A 27,504-nucleotide genomic window follows, 5' to 3' on the forward strand; every position below is an offset into this window, starting at 1 on the left:
CAAACGGAAATGCATTCCCCTGAAGACTTTATTTCCAAACCCTTATCTGTAATAGAATAGGCCTGGTGGAACAGTTGAATAATATATTATGCATGCATTCACTTGCATTATGATCTCCACCTGGATGCTTAAAAAAAAAGCAGGTTTTCTTAAGACAAACTGACAGTAGAAACATTCACCTGTGTTAAAAGGGCAATGCTATTATTCTGCCCTGCATTGCTTTGTATCTCGTGAACTGAATCTATTCCAGGTTCCACTGAAAATGCACAGTAAGTCTCTTGACTGAACTGCTAGAAGTTTAGGTGGCCCCAGTTTACACACATGCTGTCCTCTCACACTATGTTCCTTGTATACTTAGAAAGTTGAAATGTTCAGAGGTCTTTCTTTCCAAAACTCCTTGGAAAGTACTATTATCTCATGGCAAGTGAATAGCTGCCGTGATCCCAAATGTGTAGGTGCGCTCACACCTTTGATGAACTTCGCCCTGCAAGGCTTTTCTTTCAGCCTGTCTTCACTAGGTATGCTGATGATGAGATCCTAAATCATGCCCTATTTATTGCACACTGGCATTTGTTAGACTACCGTCATTGGAAGGGTTTGGAGGTTTAACTGCCTACTTGTTGCTCACCTGGCATAGGCCTTTGGAAGTGTCACACACTCGTATCTGCTGGTGGATTCACCAACTGCCTGCCTGCCAACAGCCTCCCTGCTAGCTTCACATTTCCTTCTTCACTTCTTGCCTCTGGTTTTCAGGCATTTTGTTGGCTCCACTCCATCAACATGAACATTCTTCACGCGCCCCAGAAACAGGTCACAGACCTCAGCACACAGGAATGGACAGAGGTGATGAATCCACCCGGACACTAACACCTCATCTCAGACAACACTGTAACACTTCAAAACCAGAGTATTTCAGCTTCCAGCTGGAACTTCTTTTACATTTCTTTTTTAGTACTCCATCTTCAATCACAACAAAAATGGAAACACTGTGGAAAGCTGTCATTTTTAAATGAAAAGCTGAGTTCAAGTGAAACTCCACATCTTTCGTGCACAGCTTCAGCTGAAAAATTTCAACTAATTCTTCAGCACTGCTAACTTTTGGGATGAAGCTGAGCCGACCTAACAGCTTGCCATCACCCAAAAGGAACATTCATGCCCCTTCTCTCCCTTTCCTTCCCCTCTCTAGGTACTCAGCTGACAGTTAACATGGCAGAAAATTAATATAGCACATGAAAAGAGAAATATGCCTGAACTCATCCACTCCGGATAATTTTGTTGATTGTGTTTAGCTGTTGGTATCACAGTACTTACTATATAGGCAGAGAGTAATATTTAATGTGTATTTCCCACCCTTCCATTGTTTGTTTGATCTCAAGGTTATTAAGACAATTGATACCGCTTTAGTTTCTTCCCAACATTAAATCACACCACTCATTTCAATTTACAAGCAGTCTGTATCTGAACAAACATCATCTCTGTTCACTACCGGTTACAAGAAGCTGAAGAACAGCTAAAGCAAAAAAGTCTTCTACAGCTGTCCTCTCATGAATCAAATGTAGGCTGTGTCAAGCATACATACCGATGTCTACAGGATTGTAACCATGCAGTGGTGCACACTGTACACATATGCCATGTAGTGATACGTGAATTTCGGTGCAAGTTTTGCCAAGGTGAGAAACGCAAGGCTGTGTTCTGTTTTGCTGGCCCAGAACAGAAGTGCAGTCGTTTAGCGTGTAGATGCTTTGATTGCTGCAGGTGACCAAACCAGAGGAGGAAGGTTGTTGCTGTGCTGTTAACTGCTGTATTGCAGTAACCAACATCCTGAAGTACATTGATAATTTAGTGGTTTCCCCAAAAGATGTAGCAGGATAGAGAAATTGTGTATACCTTGTGTGTAAGAACAGAAATAACCTTTAAAAACTCCAGGTTCTCATTCTGATGTACATAAGCATGACATGTCAGAAGAGAAAGCACAAAACAAGAGCTATTTAGGCCAAGTCTGTGATTTGATGCTAGAAATCATTGTGGTAATCTCACTACTTCTTCCAATTGCTCAGCCCCACCACCACCAGGTTCCACTGGCATTAAGGCACATGGGTTTCCTGATCTGATGTAGAGTTTGGTTTGACAGAGAGTCAGATTTACTCAGCTAACGGCACAGAAACCGGAATGAGTGGCTTGGACTGCCTTTGAACTCCACAAATCAGTAGTGTTGCCAATGTCACACGACGGCCTGTTCCATGAGCCACGGTCCGCAGAAGGACCAAAACAGAGTAAGGCAGACCCATGATGAGTATCAGTGCCTCCTTGCCAGAACTGCAGCACCTGTAAGACTGCATGTTTAACTGGCTTTAATACCACTTTAGCCGTATATTGCTTAATGCTTATTATTTGCAAACATGGCCCCAAATGTGCTTTCAGCTGAGTTATGTATTTCCCAGGTATAGAAGCTTGCTGAAGTCCTTAGACTAGAGACGGCTCTTACATATGCCTCGGTGTAGGAGGCCATACAAGCGAATAGATGGTTAGCTCTGGAAATGAAGTTTTGTGCACACAAAAAACCCCAAAACCCAATCATATTTTCAGCCCTGTGAGTACTTCCACATATTATTATGTGCTGTATCTATTCTCAAATACATGCGCATAGACTTCTGAAGACTTGAAACAGATAACCTGCAACATCAAGAATGTGCACCCTATGTACAGGTACAATTTCTATTTAAAATTGCAAATGTGCAAACGGACAAGAAACAACTACGAGAGACAGAACATGTTACGAGACATCTACGCAGGCAACTTGAAGAAATCCTCCATGTGATTTTATCTCTGACAAAAATTAGTGTTATGTCAGTCTAAGAAAACTGACTTCTTATGAGTCAAATACCAATGTTATGACAGCTAAGTCACGTTAAAGGTTTTAAACCTTGTGACTATAGATCACAAGGAGCAAGTACTAGAGTTGGAACATGATTCTCGAGTTTCCTGGCCTATCCAGGTTTCGCCATTCCACTTTTTATTCCCCATTCTTCCTTTGCTCTAAGCTCCCAAATCCTTCAAATACCTTTAGTCTCGTGGATGGCCACTGAAATGACTAGGAAGAAATGAGAGGCCACCCGCCATTTGGTACTCAGCACATGTGAAGTGTGTCGGTGCCTCCACGGCCAGCTCAGTTTGCCCTTCATGCCAATGGAAGCCATTAAGTTTCCCCTGAAAAAAACTAGATCTTAACCCAGGACACATTGTCTAGCAGAATTCCAAGAATAACAAGGCCAAACTGGGAATTAAAAAACAATCCATGTGCTACCTGCTGGCTACCCAGGACATACTAGAAGGGACACAAAGTCACAGGGTCTTGTCTTCTCCTGGATAGATGAGATTAGCTAGACAGAGACCAGAGGAGGAGTAAGGCAACAGTCTTGTTGAAAGCGCTGGCAGTAAGCGAGCGTCTTCTCTCCCTCTCTCTTTCTTTCCTCAGTTCTCAGCCTCTGCTGGCAAGCCCTAGATGCTACACGGTTGGGAAATTGTGAGGGATGGCAGGAGGAACTGAGCAGCCCTTGGAAGCTAGCACAGAGAGCACTCTATGCCTGGTAATACCAGAAATAACCTGGTTTAAAATGTTTAAATGAAGATTGTCTTTTCTCCCATGGGCCCTTCCCTCTCTCATTAAATATTTGTTGCCAGTAAACAGATATGGCCAAATTATTATTTTTAAACATTTAGACAGCTTTACCTACCTCCTGGTATAGGTCTGTCTTTCCACAGCAGTGGCAAGAGACTCTTTAGAAAGCAGGAATTGGAAAGGCTCCTAAAAGCAGACAAAGAAAAGTACACTTGCAGCTAACAACACAGACACGAAAAGAGCAAACGGGCTAATACATCTTCAAACCTTGCATGCTGCAAAGGAACATACGTGATATTCTGCAGTGTCCTGGAAGCTCACAAGTGTAAGAATGGCTCCTACAGCTGAACTATAGAAGTTGAGTGAAGACTAGTTCTCTGTAGCAGCAGCTCATAGTGGCAGTCTCTAAAGAAGTGGCAGTCATGACCCAAACACAGAATAGTATTACTTATTTTTTAATTTTCGCTTTGTTCGCAAGTATCAGTCTTAGATTGGTTTTAAGAACTATTTGAAATAGGTGTAGTATCTACCATAAAGTCATCTCTCCTGTTTAGAAAAATTAGATTTTTATTAACTTTAGCGAAACAGCGCAAAGAAAAAGTACAGGATCCTGTTAAACAGTTCCGAGATGGCTTCTGGGGCCACCTTAGATCTCTCTGAATTTACTAGATACACAGAAGAAAAACAGGACATACTTTATATGGCACTGTCTGTTACACAGCCATCTTCAGATCAATTTCTGCAATTCAACAGTAGCATTAGCAGAATGAGCACTTGAGTAAAAATCACACAGAAAGTCTTCTACTTTTAAAGGAAAAGGCTCTAAAACATTACCCATGAAAGAAATTCGTACTCATAGAAATCTGCACCACTTCCTCTAACACTACGTAGAAGTAAGAAATAACATGTGAACAAATGCTGTAGTACATTTCATCAACACTTCTAAAACTCCAGGCTTGGATGTACAGTTTGTAAAGCTTCCGACAGCCTCTGATCTATAGCTTTATGCTCTGCATTGACCATATCAAGTAGATATTTCTAACAGTATGGTATCCAGGCAGGAGGAGGGTGGGCAGGAAAGCTGTAAGGCAACAGCAGTAAAATATAAAGATTTATTCCCCCATCTTGTGGATAACTACTGAAACTGCAATTTACAGCAGCATTTCATCATTCCTAACCTGGACAAATATTCATCCATCAAATTTCACACACAGATCTCTGCAACACCACAGTGAGTCAAATTTAAAAAAATCTTTGCCATGAACTCAAAGTTAAGTAATATGCTGTGTTTTATTTTTAGAATTTCACAAAAACTCAGAGCATGTCTACCCTTTTGAAGCTTAGCAGCATCAGTAATCCATTACTCAAGGTTGGTGTGCTCTGTCAAAATGTGAAAAGCATCTTACATGTACAAAAAAAAATTTAGCTAACTGAGGCTTAAATTTAAAAGAAAAGTTTCTCCAGGACTGTCCCTGTGACAAGCCTACTGATACTATTCTAATTTAAAAACAATTATACAATTTCTCCCCACTGTGTTTGTCAGAATGTCATCATACTAAACTTCCGTGTTCTCCTGTTATTTGGTTATACACCTCTCAAGACAGAGATGAGGTCTAAAGCTGAGTTGCCTAAGTCTAAGTTACTGACTTCAAGATATTTTCTGTGCTGCTGCTACTGATCGTTAACCTGCAACAATCCTACGGGATCAGCTGCAAAAGTCTTTTTGGACTCTCTCAGAGCATCTTAGCCCAATGTCATGGCTCTTTCCAAGCCAACAGCAAATTTCTTTCTGCAGGGAACTGGAAAGCACAGCCAGAGGTGGAGACAACAGTAAACACAAGAGGAAGCTTTACAAGCACCACACATCAGCTAGGTCAAGGGCAGGTTCAGGGCCACATTTATCAGAGCAGAGACTAGGACCCGCAGAGCTCAGTGATTTACATACAAGGCTTTGATTGTGTGTGAGAGGAATTTATGTTGTACCTGATGGGGAAGCGTTTCAAACCCCTGGAAGTATGCTGCATTATACAGGGCATAAGCACCTTCCCTACATTTCAAGTCTTTGTTTTGGACAAGCATTTTTCAGAATTGTATCTCCTTACTGTGCTTTCCTTTGATGAACAGCAGACTCTAGAAACAATGTGGACACACACACAGGACAAACACTGGAATTTGAGTGTTGTCGGATTACCAGTAAAGATTTTTCAGTGTTCCATCTACTGACTCCAGTAAGTGTCGGGGGAATGGCTTTCTGCCTCCCTGACTGAAATCCAAACAAAAATTTCTTTTCCTTGTTAAAATTCCACGCAATTACTGTTGTCAAGTGCAGCAGTTTGTCTTCCTGACTAGATGAGGTATTTTCCCAGTTACTGATGTAAAAGGAATTTGTAGCGGGACTTCAATATATCAGATTTGCTTTTTACCAATTTTTCACCCGTAAAGGTTAGCCATTTTACAGATTTATCACCACCCTGCTTTCACCTTCCTTCACTCCCAGCGTACCATGCCAATATTACAAGGTTCATCCCACCTCACTTGCCCCCCCCCAACCCCAATGCAATCTGAAGACTAGATCAGGATAGAGGCAATGAACATTCTCACTCTAAAAATAAATAACAAAGAATATAAAATACTTTCAAAGTCGAATTTTACTTGTTGACCTGTAGGAAGGGCAAGGATACAATGAAGTGAACCAAGTTTTAAATTCACCTGTTCCTTTTGACAGGTCAACTCTTTCCCTTTTAGAGTTATTCCTCCTTTCATAATTCAGCTTTTCTCCTTCAGACAAGTCAGCTGACTCGATTAAGCTACCATTTTACTTGCTTACAAACAGCTTGAAAACTCCAACACAGGAGCAAATTGCAGCACAGAGATACTAAATGCTAAAGTAGTCTGGACATCTGTGTATTTGCATCACTGTTACTTAGTGATTATGCAAATGAGATTCATAATCCAAGGAAGGGAATTGCATTAAATCATTAGTAAACAGAACAATATTAATATACCGGGAACAAATTTTCTTTTACATCTAGATGGCTAATAATCTTTTTTTCCTTCAACCTGCCCTTCGTGCGCTGTGCAGCATAGTATGTTTAACTGATAACTGCCCTCTCCCTCAAGAGCATACCTTTGCCCAGGAAATTCTAATAAAGAGACTAAAGCTTTGTTTTTTTATGACAGAACCTGAAGTTGTACACGTTGATTCTCAAATACCTCCACTTTTTTCTTGTATTAAGATTTCTCTTGAAGTGGTCAGTCCACTGGCATCTATTTCAAAGTAAGTCTTCACACTCAGGTTTGAATAAATGTGACCTTGTAAACTGTTGAAAGAATTATTTTATCAAACAGATGCTAGCTAAAGTGGTTTCACAAGTCAGTTTTCACTTTAAAAATTAAATCCTTTTTACTTAAATTTTTAAATATTTTTACATACTCTAAGTGACCCAAATCCCCTTATATAAATAATCCTTGTTGTCAACCAAAGACCAAGATTAGGATTTACCTAGTGTAACCACTGTTACTCTACTACAACAAGACTGTTTACTGCCAGCAATAAAATAAAAATATTGGTACCTTAATTGTTCAAGCTGAATTACTTCATTTATCTCCAACTTCACAGTTAATCCCCTCTAAAACTATTTAATCTCTTACTACTAAAACAATCCCTGTTCAGTGTCTGTAACAAACCAAACATTTCTCCAGACTCCACAACCGCTGAGAAAATGGTTAAACAGGATGGTGAAAAGGTGTCCAGTTATTTCGATGGGTATCATTTCAGTTAACCCAGGAATCACAGAGCCTCCCATCTTTGGGGATTTTCTTCCTTTTGTAGGGCAGAGGAGTGTATTTCGGATTTCTTCTTGTGGAAGAGCCACAGAACAGCTAGAGGTGGAAGTATCTCTTGAGATCGCGCAGTTCAACCGCAGCCAGCTAGAGCAGATTGTCCAGGACCCCGTCAACAACGGTTGTTAATATCTACAGGGATGGAGCTTCCACAACCTGAGCGGTTTTAAGAGTGTTGGGGCTGGGGTGGTATTTGCTGCTTTTGAAAGCTCACTCAAGTAATTTTAAGTGGTTGGTTCACTGTAATTCTGTAGAGAATGACTGATAGTAGTAAATGAATGCAGGGTTCTTTTAAGAGGAAAAAGTCTGCATAAAATCCAGTTAAAACTCCCACTGAAAGACATTCTAAAAATCCCTCTGAACAGTTAACAGAAAAATGGACCAAGTTCATGTAACAAAGTAGTAAAGATGCCAATTGTATTTCAAAATACAACATATCAGCATGTGAAGATTTACTTGTCTCCAGACTGGACAGAAATTCAATGAAAATTATCAAAGGAAAATACTCCCTAAAAAAGCTCATAGTTAAGTGGAATTGATAGCACCACCCTGTGAAGAACCACATACACCTATTATCTATTCCAAAAGTTCTCGTGACTTTCTCTTCTTTTTTATAAGCATTAGATGGTTCTAAAATCATAAGCAAAAGCATATTGACATGTTTTTAAAGGTAACAGTTTGATTTTATTCTCCTTTTCTGCCACTGGCCTTTAAAACGGTTACCAGGCTGAGACAGCGCTCCACAACGGAAGGGCGTACTGCTTCCCACCTAGGAAGCAACCGAGCCTGCTGCGGGAGGGCGGGCGTGACAGGGAGGACCGAGCAAGCTTCAGAAAGGAGGGTACAGCTCAAGTAAGAGACTGCGAAAATGGTTGCAGAGACTAAACAGCCATCCAGACCTCGTAAAAAAACCCCAAAACTAAAAATGCTTCTAAAGAGCCAGAGAAACCTACCATGAGCCAGAAAGCAGTGGAGTAACTCAGACCCAGGCCCGACCAAAATGCTTGGACTTCTAATTACCAAGATAGTATTCCATGTCTTACATTCAGTAAAACTTGGTTTTTGAGACTGCAAAAATTTCCGAGAGCTTATTGTAAGAAAAGGTCTAGGAAGATCTCAACAGTTTGGCCAACTTGTTCAGTAATCCTGGAACTCTAGAGCTTTACAGAAACATATAATCTCCAGTGTATAGGAAATCACTCTGGTGCCAGTTAAAAAAAAGCCAAAAGCTTTGAAAAAGCTCTTTCACTTTGCATCGCAGCACCTGGTTGAAATTGATCACTACAGATTGCCTGAAAATATGCTCTACCCCAACACCACCTCGCTGCTACAGATCATCTGACCAGGCTTTCACTCTGCGGTTGTCCTTACGCTGGACACGTACTTATGGACTAGGCAAGCGACACTTCTTGTGCCTTAACTCCCTCAGGCAGCGCTTCAAGAAGATGCACCAGCTTCAGGAAAAAGGAAGAAAGGGAACAGGAAAAGAAAGTTGCCAAAGTCAGAGAGCAAAGTCTAGGTACAGCCCAAGGCATCTGCAGCTGGAGAGAACACTGCAATGCAAAAGGCTGGATAACAAACCAGAGCAGAGACAGAAGGACACATAGTAAAATGGAACGGAACACTGGAGGAAAGCACAGGACAGGCACTGCAAACATATCAGTCCTGAACATCTGTCTTCATTTAAGCAAGAAATGGAATTCCTTCGCAAACGATCTCTCTCACGTCCTCTCAAGTGCTTGATCCAAGTGGTAAAGCAGGTCATTCATTACTTCCTCAGCTGGAATTTTAGGGCCATCTTCAAGTTAAAACTCAGGTAGCAAACCAAACTGAAAAGACATGCATATCAAAATAAAAAATTGCTGTAGAACCCTACTTCTTCAGACTCTTTGAATAGGAAGCTACTTCATTGTATCTAATCACACATAAAACGAGAAAACAAAATACCCACGGTTCACAACTCCAGCCAGCAGGTTTACAAACAAAAATGAGGCAGTACAGAGCTGAGTCAAGCAGATGAGTGGAGCCAGAAACGTGTCAGACCTGTTTTAAGCTCCAATTCTCCACGTCAAAAAAGGCCCATGATACCATCTAAACACGCACTGAGTAGACCGAAGTGAAATCTATTTTCAACTATGAATTAAGAGACAGTACACATACAACTATCCCTTACATGCCAGACACCAAGCTGAAGGAAACGCTGGGCTGTAGCAAGCTCTCCTGCAGTACACTAGCACTCCACTATTTTTTTCCATATGTGGCAAACCAGCAGCACATAACATATTTTAGAAGCAATGACATTTAAAAATCATAGCACAAGTAATTGCATATAAAAATTTTATTGTCCTTTTTTTAAACATGGGCTTGATATACATACAAGTTCGCTATTTTAGTTAATGTTTGAGCAGAGTTTTCTAGAAAATAGGTGATATCACAGAATTAAAGTTTGTACCACATTTTTTCCAGCATAGCAAACCAGATTAATAGCCATGTGCATACAATAGCAATAAAATCACGTCTGCAGATGTTCTCTAAAAGTTCTCTGTTTGGCAGCTTACTTTCAAGCATCTTAAGCTTTTTCATTTTGAGGAGATCATAGGTACAGGTTAAAAGTACACTTATAGAATCCACCAGCCCTTAATTATGAAGAGAGTTTGAAAATCCAGGGCTAGTTCTCATGATTACTCCACTTACTGAATAGATCTATGCAAGAATATTGCCATTTTTATCCATTGAGTTCGTATCTATAGCTATCATCCAGTGCAAAAATTAAATCTAAAAAAAAACCCAAATCATTCTTTCCAAGGGAAGTTGGAAAGAACAAGTTCTTAACAGCAAGCATTTGCAAGGACACTCTGTATCTTATGCAAGAGCCAAAGATTGACAATAAGAGGTCTTAGTTTACTGAGCACTGAACTAAAATCTGTTTGCTTATATAGCCCTTAACCAAGTACGTGCCTTGTGCTAAAAATGGAAGTTGTCTCAATGACGTTCATGGGATTATTCATACCATTAACAACTAGGCATATACTTTAAATATGCTTAAATATCTTGTTAAACTGAATGCTAACAGTCTTCAAGAAGAGAAACTGCAACAAAAATATTATCTCAGAAGTGACTTTCAGCTTAATGAGCTGGCATCCTTTCGGTGGAATAACATACACTGAAATACGGAAAGCTAATTACTTTGATTTAAGCTTTTGACATACAATGCTGTCTAAAACCAGCGTGCTGTTCCTCCTTGAGGTCTTTAAGCTACAGCGATACAACCAAAACCATACACATGCACATCACAGGTGAATAGTATTTCCCATTTTTAACCGGCAGATTTTCATTTACAGTGGGACAACATTCCAAAGTAAGCATTTCCAGACAACAGTAGCCTATTTCTTTCATACATATTCATTCTTCTGATGCTCCAGTGCAGTGTTTTCTAATACTAAACAGACAGGGATGAAATTATAGTAGTTAAACATGTACACTTCTTTCTTAATTTAAAGAGAATGCTGCTTAAAATGGAAGGAGGTTTTGATTATCTTCAATCAGTAACACCAATACTTTACTTTGCAAAACACTAGGAACAAAATTGCTACAACCTGTCTGTAAACCATAAACTTGAGAGAGCAAATCAGATAACCACTTTATTTTACAATCCATTTACAAGGACTCCTGACTTGAAAAAGGGTAGAAAAGAAAACGTGAGAGTGGGAAAACATTTCAGTAAAAGTTGTAATTTTTAAACTTAAATGTGTATTTTAAAATAACAAAATGCATAGTTTTAGAAGGAGGTACAGCTTCTTAAAGTGTTTATGGCTGTCAACTCTGAAGGTAGACCTCAGATATTCTATCTTTACTTTCCGCACAGTGTTTCCATGTTGCTTCTACTCTATTTTAGGGATAAAAGTGCATACCAAAGGTCAAACCCGACAAATCCTGTCATTATCAAGACAGCGTCTGTGGTTTCTTCAACTGCAATGATGCCTGCTTCACCAACTTCTGTTGTCTTCTTGTTGCCTGGGCTTCCTGAATGGCACAACAAATCCTCTGTAAAGCAACATATTGAAAGAAAGAAAATTAAAGTGCACAATCTGCAGTTTTCTTCTGCAAGATGCTACTAAATATAGCAATAATTCAAGAACGATAATTCCACAAACATTCAAATCACAGAATCACAGAATAGTAGGGGTTGGAAGGGACCTCTGTGGGTCATCTAGTCCAACCCTCCTGCCGAAGCAGGGTCACCTACAGCAGGCTGCACAGGACCTTGTCCAGGCGGGTCTTGAATATCTCCAGAGAAGGAAACTCCACAACCTCCCTGGGCAGCCTGTTCCAGTGCTCCGTCACCCTCAGAGGGAAGAAGTTCTTCCTCATGTTCAGACGGAACTTCCTGTGCCTCAGTTTGTGCCCGTTGCCCCTTGTCCTGTCACTGGGCACCACTGAAAAGAGCTTGGCCCCATCCTCCTGACACCCACCCTGCAGATATTTATAAGCATTTATAAGGTGCCCTCTCAGCCTTCTCTTCTTCAGGCTGAACAAGCCCAGCTCCCTCAGCCTCTCCTCGTAGGGGAGATGTTCCAGTCCCCTCATCATCCTCGTAGCCCTCCGCTGGACTCTCTCCAGTAGCTCTTCATCTTTCTTGAACTGGGGAGCCCAGAACTGGACACAGTACTCCAGATGAGGCCTCACCAGGGCGGTGTAGAGGGGAAGGAGAACCTCCCTCGTCCTGCTGGCCACACTCTTCTTGATGCACCCCAGGATTCCATTGGCTTTCTTGGCAGCCAGGGCACACTGCTGGCTCATGGTTAACCTGTCGTCCACCAGCACTCCCAGGTCCCTCTCCGCAGAGCTGCTCTCCAGCAGGTCTGCCCCAAGCCTGTACTGGTGCATGAGGTTGTTCCTCCCCAGGTGCAGGACCCTGCATTTGCCTTTGTTGAACCTCATCAGGTTCCTCTCTGCCCAGCTTTCCAGCCTATCCAGGTCACGCTGAATGGCAGCACAGCCTTCTGGTGTATCTACCACTCCTCCCAGCTTGGTGTCATCAGCAAACTTGCTGAGGGTACATTCTAACTCTTCATCCAGGTCGTTGATGAAGAAGTTAAACAAGACTGGGCCCAGTACTGACCCCTGGGGGACACCACTTGTTACCAGCCTCCAACTAGACTCAGCGCCGCTGATGACAACCCTCTGAGTTCTGCCATTCAGCCAGTTCTCAATCCACCTCACCGACCACTCATCCAGCCCACACTTCCTCAGCTTCCCTAGGAGGATATCATGGGAGACTGTGTCGAAAGCCTTGCTGAAGTCAAGGTAGACAACATCCACGGCTCTCTCTTCGTCTACCCAGCCAGTTATGTCATCGTAGAAAGCTATTAGATTGGTCAGGCATGATTTCCCCTTGATGAATCCATGCTGACTACTCCTGATAACCTTCTTTTCTTCCACTTGTTTGATGATGGCCTCCAGGATAAGCTGCTCCATCACCTTTCCCGGGATGGAGGTGACGCTGACCGGCCTGTAGTTACCTGGGTCCTCCTTCTTGCCCTTTTTGAAGATTGGAGTGACATTGGCCTTTCTCCAGTCCTCGGGCACCTCTCCTGTCCTCCAGGACCTCTCAAAGATGATGGAGAGTGGCTCAGCAATGACATCCGCCAGCTCCCCCAGCACTCATGGGTGCATTCCATCGGGGCCCATGGATTTGTGGACGTCCAGATCGCTTAAGCGATCCCTCACACAGTCCTCCTCGACCAAGGAAAAGTCATCCTCTTTGTAGGCTTCTTCTCTTACCTCCGGGGCCTGGGATTTCTGAGGGCCAGTCTTAGCACTGAAGACTGAAGCAAAGAAGGCATTCAGTAGCTCTGCCTTCTCTGCATCCTCCGTCACCAGGACACCCGCCTCATTCAGCAGCGGCCCCACATTGTCCCTAGCTTCAGATACACAGCTTCTGATTCACATGCATCATATTCCACCCAGAAAAAGCTTCAGTGGTAGTGTCAATCTACCCCGATTTTTCAGGTAGTATACATTTATGATGTTATTCACACTTTACTAGATAAACGTTCCTCAGGCGGCACCCCAGTACGAGTGATCTAAGTTTAGACAGATAAGCAAATGACATTTCCAACACCATGTGCTCCGAAGGCTTCCAAAGCCAGGCCATTTAAAGATCAAGCATTAAACTCCTGTGCAGGCAGCCTACGCACCTGGGAACTACAGCCTGTGCTATTAACACAGCCACTACAAAGCAGCAGTTGGCATTTCAATAGCCATTTCACAGAAGGGATACTAACCAACACAAATGTAAGGATGCATTCCTTCTGTTTGCTGAATTTCCCATCTTGTGGGATCAAAGGTCTCCAATAAACATACTGGCCAAGCACTGCAACGTACTAGATCCATTAATTGGCATGTGCCAGCTCTCAAAATCCTCTGTTCCTGTTGCTACATATCATTTTTAGCAAAAGCTTAAATGCCTTAAGAATAAGGTCTTTGAGGAAAATTTAGCAGCACATCAAAGCAAGCAATCTTTTCTCTACTAAAATGGATAGAAAAGTATTGAGAGCCTACAGCTGCTAGATTCAGTCAGAGGTAGGAAACCTCAAAAGAGGACTATGTTCAGGCCAAACAACCAAGAGGTGTGCATTACCATTGTCTGGAAATGTAAGAGAACATCCACTATAACTAAAAGATATAAATGACAGCAGGCACTTCTGAGAATATATACAATGAAAAGCACTCTCAAACTGGATAGTTTAAACCCACAAAAGGATACATCAAAATAGAACCTATAATAATTCTAAAATTAAAAACAACTGAACAAAGCAGTGCAACTAAATCAGTCATTTTTACTTAATTGCTGAATCCCAACAATCCAATAGTTAAACCCCTCCACGTCCCAACTGTCTAACATTAAACATATTGTACCTTATGCATAAAAAGTGTATACATAATATTAACGTACTTACAGATCTCTAGTCTGAGAAAATTAATGTCAATGTGATATGTGTAAATGCCTAGTGGAAAAAAACCCCACAACACAAACTAAACCAAAACAACCAAAACGTACCGGGGCAGCTGGGACAGTCAGTCTCATTTTACCTAAGAGATTCCAGCATTCAGTGAAAGCTGCAGTGTTTGAAATGCTTCTAAGGGCTTTTTTACCCATGGTTTCAATGAAAATAAAACTCATTTATACAACAATGAATACTAAAATAAAGAATGTGAAGCCGGATGGACAAACAATCTGCACCAGGCATACCTGAAGTATTCGAAACATTTATGGATTTCTGCTAACTCAGGGAGGCTGGGGTAAGATTCAGAGGACTCCAGAGGGGCAAATTTGAAACGCTTGTTTGTTTTTTAGGGGAGACAGAAAGAACAAGGGAGCTACAGATAACCTTAACCTGATCTTACAGACATTCGTTTCATGCACGTACACAAAGGCTACGACAGAAGCCTTCACAGAAGCGGCAATTACTTGTGACCTGTACTTTTATTGTGTCTTCCTATCAAATTGGTATACATCTACAAGCGAGATCTACACAAAGAAGCGAGATGCAAAATGAAGACTAATAGTGCTAAACTCAAGAAAACAGAAATCCATGGCAGGTAAATGCGTAGTGTTGCACTTCAGGACTGAAAAATTTTCGCTGTATACATACCAGCATAAATGTTACTAAAGGGGCATGCCTATTGTTAGGCAGTAAGAGAAAAAAAACAGAATTAAACACAAAGAAGTATCCTTCTAGTGTGGCCTGTGTGTTGTGTACAATTTTCCAGCTTTGGCGATGACACTAAGACACAGACAAACTAAAAGGATTTAAATTAATTAACCAAAAGTGTGATTTGGAAGACATGCTGTAAGAAAAAGTTGAAGGAACTTTTTCTTTAGACAAGAGAGTGAAGAAATAATATACACTTTTCCACTAAATGAAAAAAGTGCCTCAAAATGACAGCATTTTTTTTTCCCTTCCTGGTCTAACCCACTCTTTCAGAAGGCTTGATCAATTTAATAGAAGCAATTTGGACCATTCTGATTCTAGCTGCTGACTTGCCATTTACTGGAGCTACAATGTCAAGCATGCTTCCAAAATGCTGCAGATCTAATTGCTTTCACTTTTGGTATCAGTAAGAACTCCACCTCTCTCATCATCTGATACAAAACTATAGTAAGACACATGGATTTCCAAAGTAAATTTTTCTATGGTTGCAGTACTCTGGAATTTATACAAATTGTTAGTTCAGCTTATGTGAGTTAGCTACGAGACCCAACCATCCACAGAACAACAGCTCCCAAAACAAAGCAGCCTCTCCAGACACTATAATGAACTTATTACTTCTTTGAATTATTTTCCTTCAGTGAGTTTTAATATACAAAACACAACACTACGCAACTTCAACCTTAAATTATTATTACATATACTCTCTTGAATGCTTTAGACTATCTTGTCTCACCTTCCTCCTGGTTAAACTCATTTTTCAACATGGAAGTATGCTAAACAGTCCTCAGGAACAGCAGCCTATTCTACAACAGGTCCCTCAACGTTACCATCTTTTTTACTAGTCGAGTTTCAACAACTTTTAACAATATCATACGGAAAGAAGATGAAAGAGAAAAAAAAAAAAGAACGTACCCTTGCTGCAGTCTCATCCTGAAGCTGAACTATCTTCACACATTCATGACCTGCGCTGTCCTTCCTTTGGAACATCTTTTGATCCTGTTGCAGAGAGGAATAAAACTGTACTTCAGCTGTCTCGCACAATAAGAACACAGAGTCTGACACTGAAATGGCTTGAATGTCAACTGCGGGTTAGATTTCAGTGTGGCCTCTGTCCAACCCAACCCATACTTTCAAGAAATCTTGAGTAATTCATGTCTCATAGTCCCATGGTTAGCAGTTAGAACCATAAATAAGTTGAGCATGTTTGGACTTTTAGATAGTGTTAAATAAAAAAAAAATTTACATGTTTTTCTTACCAAAACAGTTATTTTTAAAACATTTGCTTCATAGGAAGGACAGCGTGTAAAGTCTTCAAATAAGTAATCCCACTCTGTTGCTAAATGGCCTAAGATTTCCACTTCTTTAACATAGATCAGTCTCCTGTTCAGAAGAGAAAAGTTAATACTCAAGAAAAAAAGATAAAATGCTCAAGGAAAAAAGAGAAAAGAACACTTCCCTCCAGTATGATGACAGAGTCACTGATCTCAGAGTAAACTGTCTTCCTAAATTAGTATCTGTTACTGACGTCATCATCATATTGTATTTTTCATACAGGAAACAAAATAAAACATAAAAAAATGAAGAAGAATATGGATAAGGAAAGTACATATGCAGAGAACAGTAATCAGTTTAGACTTAGCCAGATATCTAATCCACAGGCTGAAACCAAGACAAGCCCTTAGAAACTCTTCAAAGCTTCATACCTATTGGTAACGATAAGGGTTGCTCTCCTGCCTCTCGGAAGTGCACAGTGGTATCGATAGCCCTCTTTTTCCAGTTTCTTGATGTGCAATTTCTGAAACAAACAGAAAATAATTTTTGAGCTGTAAAAAGAAAACTCAAAGCCATGTTTTCAATTCAAAAACCTTTTAGAAAGTTATCTCCTTGAACTGGTTCTTTAAAGGCAGGCTCTCGGTGTTCTTGGTCCTGAAGCTGAGGCACTGAAAGGTCTGATCTGTTGCACTCAAGAGGCAGAAAACTGACACTGCAGTATCAGACTATTTCTTCAGCTTTAACTTCCTTTCTGTGCTAATAACTGTTTAGTAATGTTCATTCTGTTACACCCCACACTGCAGACTTGATTCAAGAGTGAAATCCGCAACAGTACCTTTAAAGACAGCAGCCCATGGCCCAGACCCTCAGAAATAAGCTATCAAGTCCCAAATACTCAGTGCACCTCCAGGTCAGGCTTCTGAAGTGTTGAATGGACGTGCCTATGCAACATCCAAAATAAGAAGGTTTACGAAAGCGTAGATCAAATTACTCACCATGTTTCTGTTCGCCAACTACGACTCAAGTGCTAAAGTCTTGAAATAAAGTACCAAAGTGCTTCCTAGCTTTTTTTCTTTTCAGTTCTTCATTACTTTTCTGAGTACATATTTTTCAGATCTCCCATTCTGTACATGCTGTTTAAATGCAGTATAGTATTTTCTGCAGCATGTCACCAGGTTTACAATATTCCATCAACTCCCAAGAGCAGCACGGAGGACAGTTCCACTGTCACCCCTAAATCAAGCTCACAGTAACACTGGCTTAACGGCAAGAAGATTCACAGAGCAACACATCAACATATTTGTGGGAAACGGATACACATCAAATCAACCTGTAGAAAAAGATAAAACTGTGAAATGAATAATGTACTACCAATGGGAACCCAACGTCAAACTGGGTATGAGAATAGCTCTCTGCCAACTACTGGGTCTTCTGCTACGAATTTGCCAAAAGGCAGGCAATCTGTTTCTGTCCACCCTACTTTGCTGCCTGCTCGATTAATGTAACACATTAACCATGTGTTACAGGTAAATGTAGTTGGGTTACTAGCTTGAATGAATGAAAGTCCCTCAGGACAGGAGTGCTCTGCTAGAACTAAATACATGTTTTCTGTTGCAATCCTGTATGCAGTTAGTAGCTGTAAGGTTGCTAGAATTCATGTTTCGACTGTAATTGTCATTTACATGGTAAATATGTGATCGTTACTAAATAATCTTCTCTGTACACAGGCTGTATTAAATGCAGAGGTCACGAATTCTCTGGGCAGCAAACCTACCATAGTGACAGTGTCATATCACACACATCTTCTCTAAAACCAACCACCAGCTGAACACTCAATGGGAAGCCCCTAAAATATCCATGCCTACTATTCTCTTTGAGGAAGCTGTACATCGTTACATTCAAAGATTAAAACTCTAGCATGAAAAAACTGGAACAAGGAACATACACATCAGGTTTAAACCCAGTTCTGCATTTATTTTGGACTGCAAAGATAAGTATAGCTGTAATACACAATATATACATTCCTATACTTCAATCATGTCTCTGAGCCTGCAAATCAAAGTACTGATGTTGGAATTCTGCAAAGTTATTCATAAACAACTAGACAACATTTAGAAGCCAGTAATACTGGTAATAGCGGAGCAGTTGGATGATATAGTCTCAACCTTAGAAACCAGTGTTGGAAAGAGGTTGTGCATACCCAGGACTTTGCCCTAAGCCTCTAGCCACCAAGAGCATCTGGATCCCATTTATACTCAAGAAGCTTCTAACAAACACAGGGCTCCAGCACAGTAGTCACAAAAGCCTGGTCAGGGTCACTAGCCTAGTTACATTCTCCAACAACCATGAACTCTATACATTTAAAAATTACGATTGTCATTAATAGAGGATTTTATAGAAACTCCAATTACTACAGTCTTCCTAGGTCACAAAATAGAACTTACCATGTATTGCTGAGATCAAAAGCTTTCAACTACCACCACAAAGCAGTCAACTGAGATGCGTGTACCATGGGTCAAATTCCAGCATCTCAAACATTTAATCTACCCTCTACCACTAAGAACGTTACATCAGTGCAAAAAATCTTTACAAAACACACATTCCGCTTGTAAATAATGTTTTATTAGTAAAAATGAACAAAGACAGTTGTATAGCCATGATGTCAATGCACTTTGCCTTTGTGCTCTCTAAGCCAATACAACTGCCTTTTTTATCATACAATCTGTTTTAATGGAACATGTGCCGCTCCTGTGTAGGAATGGGAGGAACCAGAGGGAAGAATGAAGGCCCCACCCGCTTCGCCAGGATGTAGAATGTATGCACCGTAGACCAAAGTTTAGCAAGTGCCTGTAACTGGATGCCCCAAAATTGGCTTGATGTTCTCCACAGCAAAATAAGATGACCTTCAGTTCATTTCACAGCTGTTACTGTCAAATTCAGCCTTTGTATAAGAGTAAATTTCTCAAGCTGTTTCTGAGAACTAGTGAGAACAAATTAAAGAGGGAGGACTACAAATTCAGTATGTTTTTAGTTATTCTCTGTAAAGATACATTTCCTTCTGTATTTCCATGGCTGAATCCGTAAAACTGCAAGGTGACAACAGAAGCTAAACTTGACTCCACATTTATCTGTCTATGGTCAACCACGCAGGCTAAGAACCCTACATAGCTTAAGTGACCAAAATGCAAAGATCTTCTGTCAACTCAGCTTACGTCAGAATCAACTGAAAAAGGCTTCACCATTTATTTTTATTTGCATTTTATTTTCATATATTTAAGAGATCACCAATTGTCTTAAACCATCACCATACATTGCAACCGACCCCAAAAATCCTTTAAGCTCAAAAGTGGATCAATATTCAAGAGTTAAAAGCATAGTGTTTTCCTGGGTTTGTTTCCTAGTGATGTGACATTTGGAAAAACATCTTAATTCAGCATTTTTCAGCAACCAAAAATATAGGGTTCACATCTTCTGTGAAGAAATATCACTTTCTGACCATCTTAAAAATTTCTGAAACAAAACATACCTGAAAGGAAGAAAAATGCCACAAAAGACTTATCTCAAAGTATCTTCAAAACATCAGAAGACCAATGGCAGCCTATGACTAAAATCAAAACATGAACTCACATTTTATACCTGAACCATAGCTATTTTAAAAAGAAGTAAAAAAATCAAATAAATATAAAACCCACCACCACGTAAGACTGCAATTCAAAGGTTGCAAGCCATATTCTGAACCCTTGTGTTGGGTTCATAAGCAGGTTCCTCTACTTAAACTCCAAGCTATGGAGAGAAAGCCTGTTTCTCATAACTTCAGAAACAATCTCGATAATATTTTTAGATTTACATGCAATATATTACTAGAGCAGGAGTTCCCACTGAGCTCTGTGCCCAAGATACAACTTGTTTGTGAGCTACTCTCAGTACACCTGATAGCCATCAGTACAGTGGTGGTGGCATTAAGTAAACAGGGGGTTGCACTTGATGCAAATTACTCCACCATCTGCAGGCTCTTAAAATTCGGGCATGTTTATCAAAAACTTTTATTTTTGTGAGAGTACTAGAGCACTTTAAAGAAGTACAACTCACTGTTACATGGAAACGAAAGAACCAGGGCAAATTTACACAGCAGCACAGTGGCTCAACTGAAAAGTGAATCTGCAGTTGCCTGAAACCTAGCATGGTGTTCTCCCTGCCACACAACACTGTCTCACCACCACACCTCAATTATTCATGAAGTGGTCTGCATTCTTTATAAAGCTCCATGCTTAAACTGGGCAACGACACAAGGTAAGGCCATAGACACTGAATAACATATGAGTCGCACCAGGTCAAACCCGAAGTGCTGGGGTTAGGCCACAGCCTCCTCACCAGAGCAGGCAGCAGATTCAAGGCAAGACATGCACGCTAAAAGGCAAAGACTAACAAAGCCAAAGGCATTCACTACCTGTTCTAGCAAATCTCATGACTACAAACACTCCTCATACGAAGATTAAAACTGATGAGAACTTGCTCCTTGGAAAACAATTCTCCTAAAGCTGCCCTTGATTTCTCCAGCTACACAGACTGTGCATCTGCGTCTAACAAAGCGCATGCTATAATACCAAGCCCCACTGCACACGCTAGAGACGTGCCCTGCGAGAAGTCAAAGCTGACTTTCCAGGCTTCGAACTGACTGAGCAGGTCCCTACACAGCCCATATACACCAGATCCACTAGTTAAAACAGAGGGTGGGCATTCTGCTTAAACTACTTGTAATGCTGGGTCAAAACTGGATCAAAAAATAAACAGTACTTGTAGTTGTAAGTTACTTGCAATTAAGTTTGTAAATGCATATAAAACTGGCTTTGACTCATCTTCCTTACTAAATATCCTATTTCCTGTAAAGACACTGTCGCCCTCTTGCTTGTAACTTACATTAGAAAAGAAAACCTTCCCAACACTAACCTCTAGCATAACAATCCAAACCAGTCAATTCAAAAAAAAAAAAAAAAAAAAACAAACCTGTATTCAAACAACTGTCCTCCAAAAGGAATAAACTGTATTTAGCGAACTATACAGAGGATTAATTCCTGGTTAGTATACAATTCCAATCTACACCATTCAGATCTAAGAAACATAGAAAAATTAGACGTACATGAACTGCATAATATCCACTTTTCATTGTTAATTGTGCTTCCTTTTTAAAAGATGGAAAAAATGCTGCGGAAAAAATAAAATGCAGTGCAAAAAATAAAAATTTTAAAAATATCACTCCATTAAGAAATTTCATTTGCTTAATATATAACAACGAATTAATTTCACTTAATTAGATAAAATAAAAATTCACTAAATGTTTTTAAAAGAATTTTAAACTAAATAAGCTATTGATCACGAAATTCTAAAAGGGCATCATCAGCAGAGAGATATCTCTGCTCCACGTTTTTTTTCCATGTATGATAGGCAACCGATTCACTCTGAGAATAGCTTGTTAATTTATGATATGTTCTATTAGAAATGAAATTTATGGCATCACTGCATTTAGAAATATATATATTTTTATTCTTATATATATATAATGTAAACTCATGTTAACAGCTGGATGTTTACATTTAAGCAGGTTGAACAGCAAAGCCTCAGAAGATCCTGTGAATGAAACCTGAGTCACCTCAGCTGGCTATATTTTTAAACTGAAAATTTCATAAAGAAGTAATAGAAGTAGTAACTTGGAGTGATAGTGGTTCATCCGATGTATAAATGACAAGCCGATGGCATATTACAGAAACCACAAATATAAGTTTTCTTAGCATTTATATGGGAACAGTATTTCTATATCATAAAGTTATACGAATTGTCAGAGAAAAAAAATCCATTCAATATCACTATTTTAAGTTTTGCACAAGTATCAAAACGTTGCTTTCCCCCTTTATCCACAGCCCCAGCTCTAAGAGAAAACTACCAAATGAATGAACCCAGTGTCTACCCTGCTGTGGTTTTTTTTCCAAGTGCCTTCTGCTGTTGCCATTCATTCGGAGCTAAGCACTCTCAGAAAAACAAATATACAGGAAATAAATGCTCCCAGTGTCTCTCATCTTACTCAGTTATCTAATCTTACTGAAGATGCTTATTCAAGTTTCTTTGTCTGTTTTCTCAGCCTAGACAACATGAAACACTGTTTTATTCAACTGCTACACAGAAAAGATACGAATGAAGGGGAGAGGACATATTAAATGCAATCATGCCCTTAGTCTAAATACTTAAGGCTGATGTAAGACCGTGATGGAAATAGAGAAGAAACATGGAAAATGTTCACTCCGTTATTCCAGTTCTTGCTGCGTATGCCAGGAGAGAAAGAGAAAGAGAAGAAGCATTAGACATACAATAGGAAATCAGGATTAAAAGAACATCTAGATGGAAATAGCAAACATGGAAGTTTTGGTCTTAGAATGTTAATGCAGAGAGTTATTTTACTCTAACTTTTTACCAACAAAATAAGCATTTTAAGATAGGTTTTAAGAAGGTGAAGACTGACATACAAGTTAATTGGATTCCAATTATTTCGGACTGCAAAACAATTGTGATTCATCCTCCATGTGTTAGCCACATCCAGATGTGGAAGCAGGCTGAATGTCCACATAATGCCTGTAGCTATGACATATGCTGCTATTAAGAACAATGTAAGGAAATACCAAAAGGTGGTATTTTGAGAATTCATGCAGTTTTTTCAAATGTTGATACCACAAAAAAAAAAAAAAAAAAAAGAATTTCAGTGGTTGTAGTATATGCCAAACAATTCAAGCTCTACTCATCCTATTGAGAAGTTGCTTAGTTTGTAAACCAGCCTCAGCTTTCTTATTAAGCAAAACCTTAGAACTGAGTATCAAAAGGTTTTTCGTGTTTCCACATATTCACACCTTAACCGAACCCTGTAGGTTAGACAATTTTAACGTTATTTACAGCGCAAGTCCTACCTCAAATAAATCGTAACCCTCGGCTTCCACCCTATCGTATGGCCGGATGATGCCATCTTCATGGATGAAACGTGGAGGACGGAGATTAGACACTTCTTCAGTTGATTCTGCCACCCTGCCACAGACAGTGGAACAGTGTGCTGGTAAGCCTACTACAATTCTGAGCTTCACCAATAATCTTTAAAAAGTCTACCTTTCACTTGCCACATATCCCACTTACCCTTGCTGGGTGCCCTACTGATGTCAAGACACCCTGCTAGCAACAGACCTAAAGTAACATCACCAGTCAGGCAGCTACAGAGTAACTTGGAGAAGCTTACTCCCAGCCACGGATAATTCACTAAGGGTTCTCATGTTTATTAACACACTTTCCAAAGGTCCCCTTCAAACACAAGAAGCCCCTGCTGTGCACTGCTAACCAAATTTCAAATTGACAAGTTTTTCTCCAAAAATGTGAATGGTCAATTTTTTACAGTAAGTTTAAATGACATTTAGCTCTTTGCATTCAGCAGTACACAAATCCAGCTCAAAAGTAAAACTGACACACATGAAAGTAATCTTCTGATTACTTTCCAATGAGGGGAGGAAGGGAAAGGAGAAAATGGACTAGCTGTCATCTACCTGAACTACACCACCCCAAGATGTATTCTGAAGCAGCAGTTTCCAGAAATCATCATAAAATACATTCATCACAGGCTACTGCACATCGCTCAGCCCCATATATCCTACTGCATATTGTATTTAACACGAATAATTGCGTGTCCCTACTGGACCACTTGACCCCCTGATATCCAGCCTACGCAGAGCATCCAGAGCTTCCTGTGAGAGCGTACCTCTGAATCCCCTGGAAGGTACTGCTCGCCATGTCCACAATCCCACCTGTTGGGCGGGCTACCACTCCTACGAGCCCCTTCCCAATTCCTTTAAAGAAGCCAGCTGCACCTTCTTTTTTAGCCCCTTTAAAAGAAAGGGAACAGAAAAAGAAATAGTTTTAATGACCTACTTGAAGACATTAACCACAGAATTAAACCACGTTGCTGTGCACTTAACACCGTACCACCCTCCAAGGCCAGCACAACTGAGATGTTAACTAGATTCTCCTCACACTTTCAGTCTGGACTGTAGGTCAGTATATCAGTTTTCATAGGCTGATAGTAATAACAAAATAATCTGAAGATTGCAAGGTGAACAAGTATAATGGAAGTTAACTATTTCTATCTCAAAATTTTATGGTGTTGGTGATATGGAAGAATCAAAACACTATTTAGAAAGCATTTGTGTTCATCCACCAATGAGAGAAGGACTACACCTCAAAGTCTGTGCCAATAACCTATAAAATAACAAAACAACAAGTTACTTCTAACATTTAAATCACTTAGACATGAATTTTAATAAGAAGCATTTTCTATTTGATTTTTTCATCATCTATCACACTGATAAAGTGTAAGTCTTCACAAAAACAAATACTGATCTCTGGCATAAACCCAAATTTGCTTATTAAGATTTTTCCAACTTTTGGAGTCCCAAAAAACTTTCTCAATTAGTGCATTTTGATTTATTATTTTTAGTATCTTTATTCTGGCTTTAAGCAATAAATTAGGTACCACAGCAGGCTGAACAAAATACATCACAAAGACAATCATTCCTTAATTCACACATAGGCTAAAAAGGTGGTAAGGCAGTAAAAGCTGAAAAGGTATTTGAGTAAATCATCGCATAAGATTATATTTCTAAGTAAAATGTGACCTTGCTATGCCTTAGCATCACTACACTTAGACTAGTATTTCTTAAAACTACAAAATAAACTGTAAAGTACTGGGAAACCACTTACACAGTGCAGTGCAACCTGCGTGCTTACCTTCTACAGGTTTAGTGATTATGCCCGTCACACCTCCAACAACACCCTGAAACAAAGAAGATGATTAAGTTCCTACCTAGAAGCAGGAACGCTATAGTCCAACCGGGCAACCAGCTGTCTCTCATCCTTCATTTTAAAACTTCATTATGAAGTTCAATATTGGAAATGTTGTTTGACTTGGGTTTTTCAGGTATTTGTTTTCTAGGTTTTTTTACTTTAAATATTTAAGAAAATTATAACTGAGGGAAAGAAAAGAGAGGGAAACGAAAATGGCTGAAGAAACATATTCGTTGGCAAGAAAGACTAACATATCTTCTGTACAGTAATCAGTCTTGCAATAATTAAGAAAGTTGCTGTTTCACTTCGACCACTAGCAGGAAGCTGCCAGAAATCCCAGTCATGAGTGAGTGATACCAAATATTCAAGATAAATTAACATCAAATAACTGTCTGGAAGACCTCTGCATATAGAAAGCCATTTCTACTGTGCAGCACATGCCCAGAGCCCCTAATTCACAGCCAACTGACTTTAATGACAGAATCGACTGCAAGGCAAAATAAGGGCTCAGTTACTTAAATTAGATAACACATTTGTTGACCATGAGTAACTATTTATATAACTCAGAGGAGAAACTGGTGTGACTTCCTACACTTTATCTTTCCAAGACCCTACCTTCAATTCCTCAAGCTGGTCAAAAACATGACCTGAAACACATGACACTGAGTCTCCTATAAACTGACTGCCTGTTTGGCTCTTCTGTTCAGTTCCTGAACTGATAAAGTCAACATTATCAACCTTACTTGCCCATAATTTTCAAGCATGGATTAAGAGTTGGCACGTCATAGCCTCAACTTCACATTCTTACCCGTAACAATCCCTTTCCTCCTTTGGCCAGGCTGTCACCAAAGTCTTTTGGCTGCCGACCCATTTCCTCCCTCCGTTTCTGCTGAAATTCTTTATCCATAGTAATAGCAGCCAAGCCTTTTCCAACAGAACCAGTGATCCTAGACACCACCCCTGCTGCACCACCTGATGGAACAGGGCAGAAAGCCAAAGTTACTGTCCTTTCACAGTTTAACAGTGGACAACACACAAGAAGCCACAGAGTTCACAGCAATTTCCCTTCATATTCAGTTTGGATATTGCCAATTTACACAGAGTGACTACCACTTTGTCCATAAGAAGACTCCAGAATCTGGCCTGAAATGCACAAATACAATAAAAGAGAACTCTTAAATCACTTCAGTACATGTTATATAGCATACTAGATGTAATAATATTTTCTCTAATTATTGTAACACATAGCTAAATAAAAATCTAAGGTAACTGTAACAGTAGCTGAACCTAAGAACAATTCTCAGTCTTCTCCAGACATTTCAGTACCACTAGAATTATTTTCCTTATTCACCCACAGCATGCTACAAGTTCAGTTATACATGCAGTGTTCCTCAGTTTGCTTGCTCAGTCTACAAAAACAGATTTAGATGATCTCCAGTAAGTTATGTACCAACAATCTGCATCACGAATACTGGCAATAGTATCTGACAAACTTAAACACTCGTCAAAAAATCACCATGTAGGTATTTTAAAAATATAACTTTCCCTTCATAATAATAAGAAAAAAAAATCTATATGCAATCCATGAGTTAACCTAACTTAGCAAAACAGTGACGATATGATACCTACCCACTGTGTGACCAAGAAGACTTTTAACACCAATTACAAAGCCTTCAGCAAATTCTTCAGGTCCCTGAACAGCACCCTAAAAATGAAGCTTATTATGAATAGCAGAAAACTATATATTTATGCATCTATTTCAAGAAAAACAATTCCTTCACACTGATTAAAGGCCACTTGAGTATGTTATGTCTTTAAAGGTAACATCAAAACTTACTGCTTTCTTAACTGTTCAGGGTGGAGAGTACAACGCCACCAAAACTACAACCCTACCAATATATTCAACCAGCCTGTTGTTCATCCACTGTTGAAGAATCAGGAAGTCATACCTGGAACGGCTCATAGAAGAAAGCTTCCACTCCCTCAGACAAGCCTCTGATTAAGCCAAATGGATTTCCAAGAACATCTAACCCAAGCACAAGAACATACATCTGTTTCAGGAGCTAAACAACGAAGTGGGGGAAAAAAGCAACAACAAGAGCAGTGTTACTAGCTGTTGTTACACATAGTTCCATGTTAGAATCCAAAGCAGCTAAATTTTTTAATTTACTACCTAAGGTGTTAGAG

General features: G+C 39.8%; 1 protein-coding gene across 3 annotated transcripts in view; it reads right to left on the reverse strand.

Annotated features, from left to right (window-relative positions):
- Window positions 1-9,785: 9,785 nt before the first annotated feature.
- The window catches only part of VPS13C (vacuolar protein sorting 13 homolog C), a 101,345-nt gene continuing 83,626 nt past the window's right edge, over window positions 9,786-27,504 (reverse strand). For 2 of the 3 annotated variants that reach the window (XM_075432016.1, XM_075432015.1), the window contains 10 exons: window positions 27,267-27,380; window positions 26,947-27,022; window positions 26,126-26,289; window positions 25,261-25,306; window positions 24,236-24,359; window positions 23,403-23,517; window positions 16,884-16,975; window positions 16,437-16,560; window positions 16,093-16,176; window positions 9,786-11,506 (listed from right to left, as the gene is read on the reverse strand). In XM_075432016.1, the coding sequence (XP_075288131.1) occupies window positions 11,405-11,506; window positions 16,093-16,176; window positions 16,437-16,560; window positions 16,884-16,975; window positions 23,403-23,517; window positions 24,236-24,359; window positions 25,261-25,306; window positions 26,126-26,289; window positions 26,947-27,022; window positions 27,267-27,380 (1,041 nt within the window). In that variant the 3' untranslated portion in view covers window positions 9,786-11,404. Of the gene's footprint in view, window positions 11,507-16,092; window positions 16,177-16,436; window positions 16,561-16,883; window positions 16,976-21,967; window positions 22,764-23,402; window positions 23,518-24,235; window positions 24,360-25,260; window positions 25,307-26,125; window positions 26,290-26,946; window positions 27,023-27,266; window positions 27,381-27,504 lie in introns of those variants that run through there. The other variant, XM_075432017.1, reaches the window with a different exon arrangement.

Source organism: Opisthocomus hoazin, chromosome 10 (assembly GCF_030867145.1).
Source record: "Opisthocomus hoazin isolate bOpiHoa1 chromosome 10, bOpiHoa1.hap1, whole genome shotgun sequence".
Taxonomy (NCBI): domain Eukaryota; kingdom Metazoa; phylum Chordata; class Aves; order Opisthocomiformes; family Opisthocomidae; genus Opisthocomus; species Opisthocomus hoazin.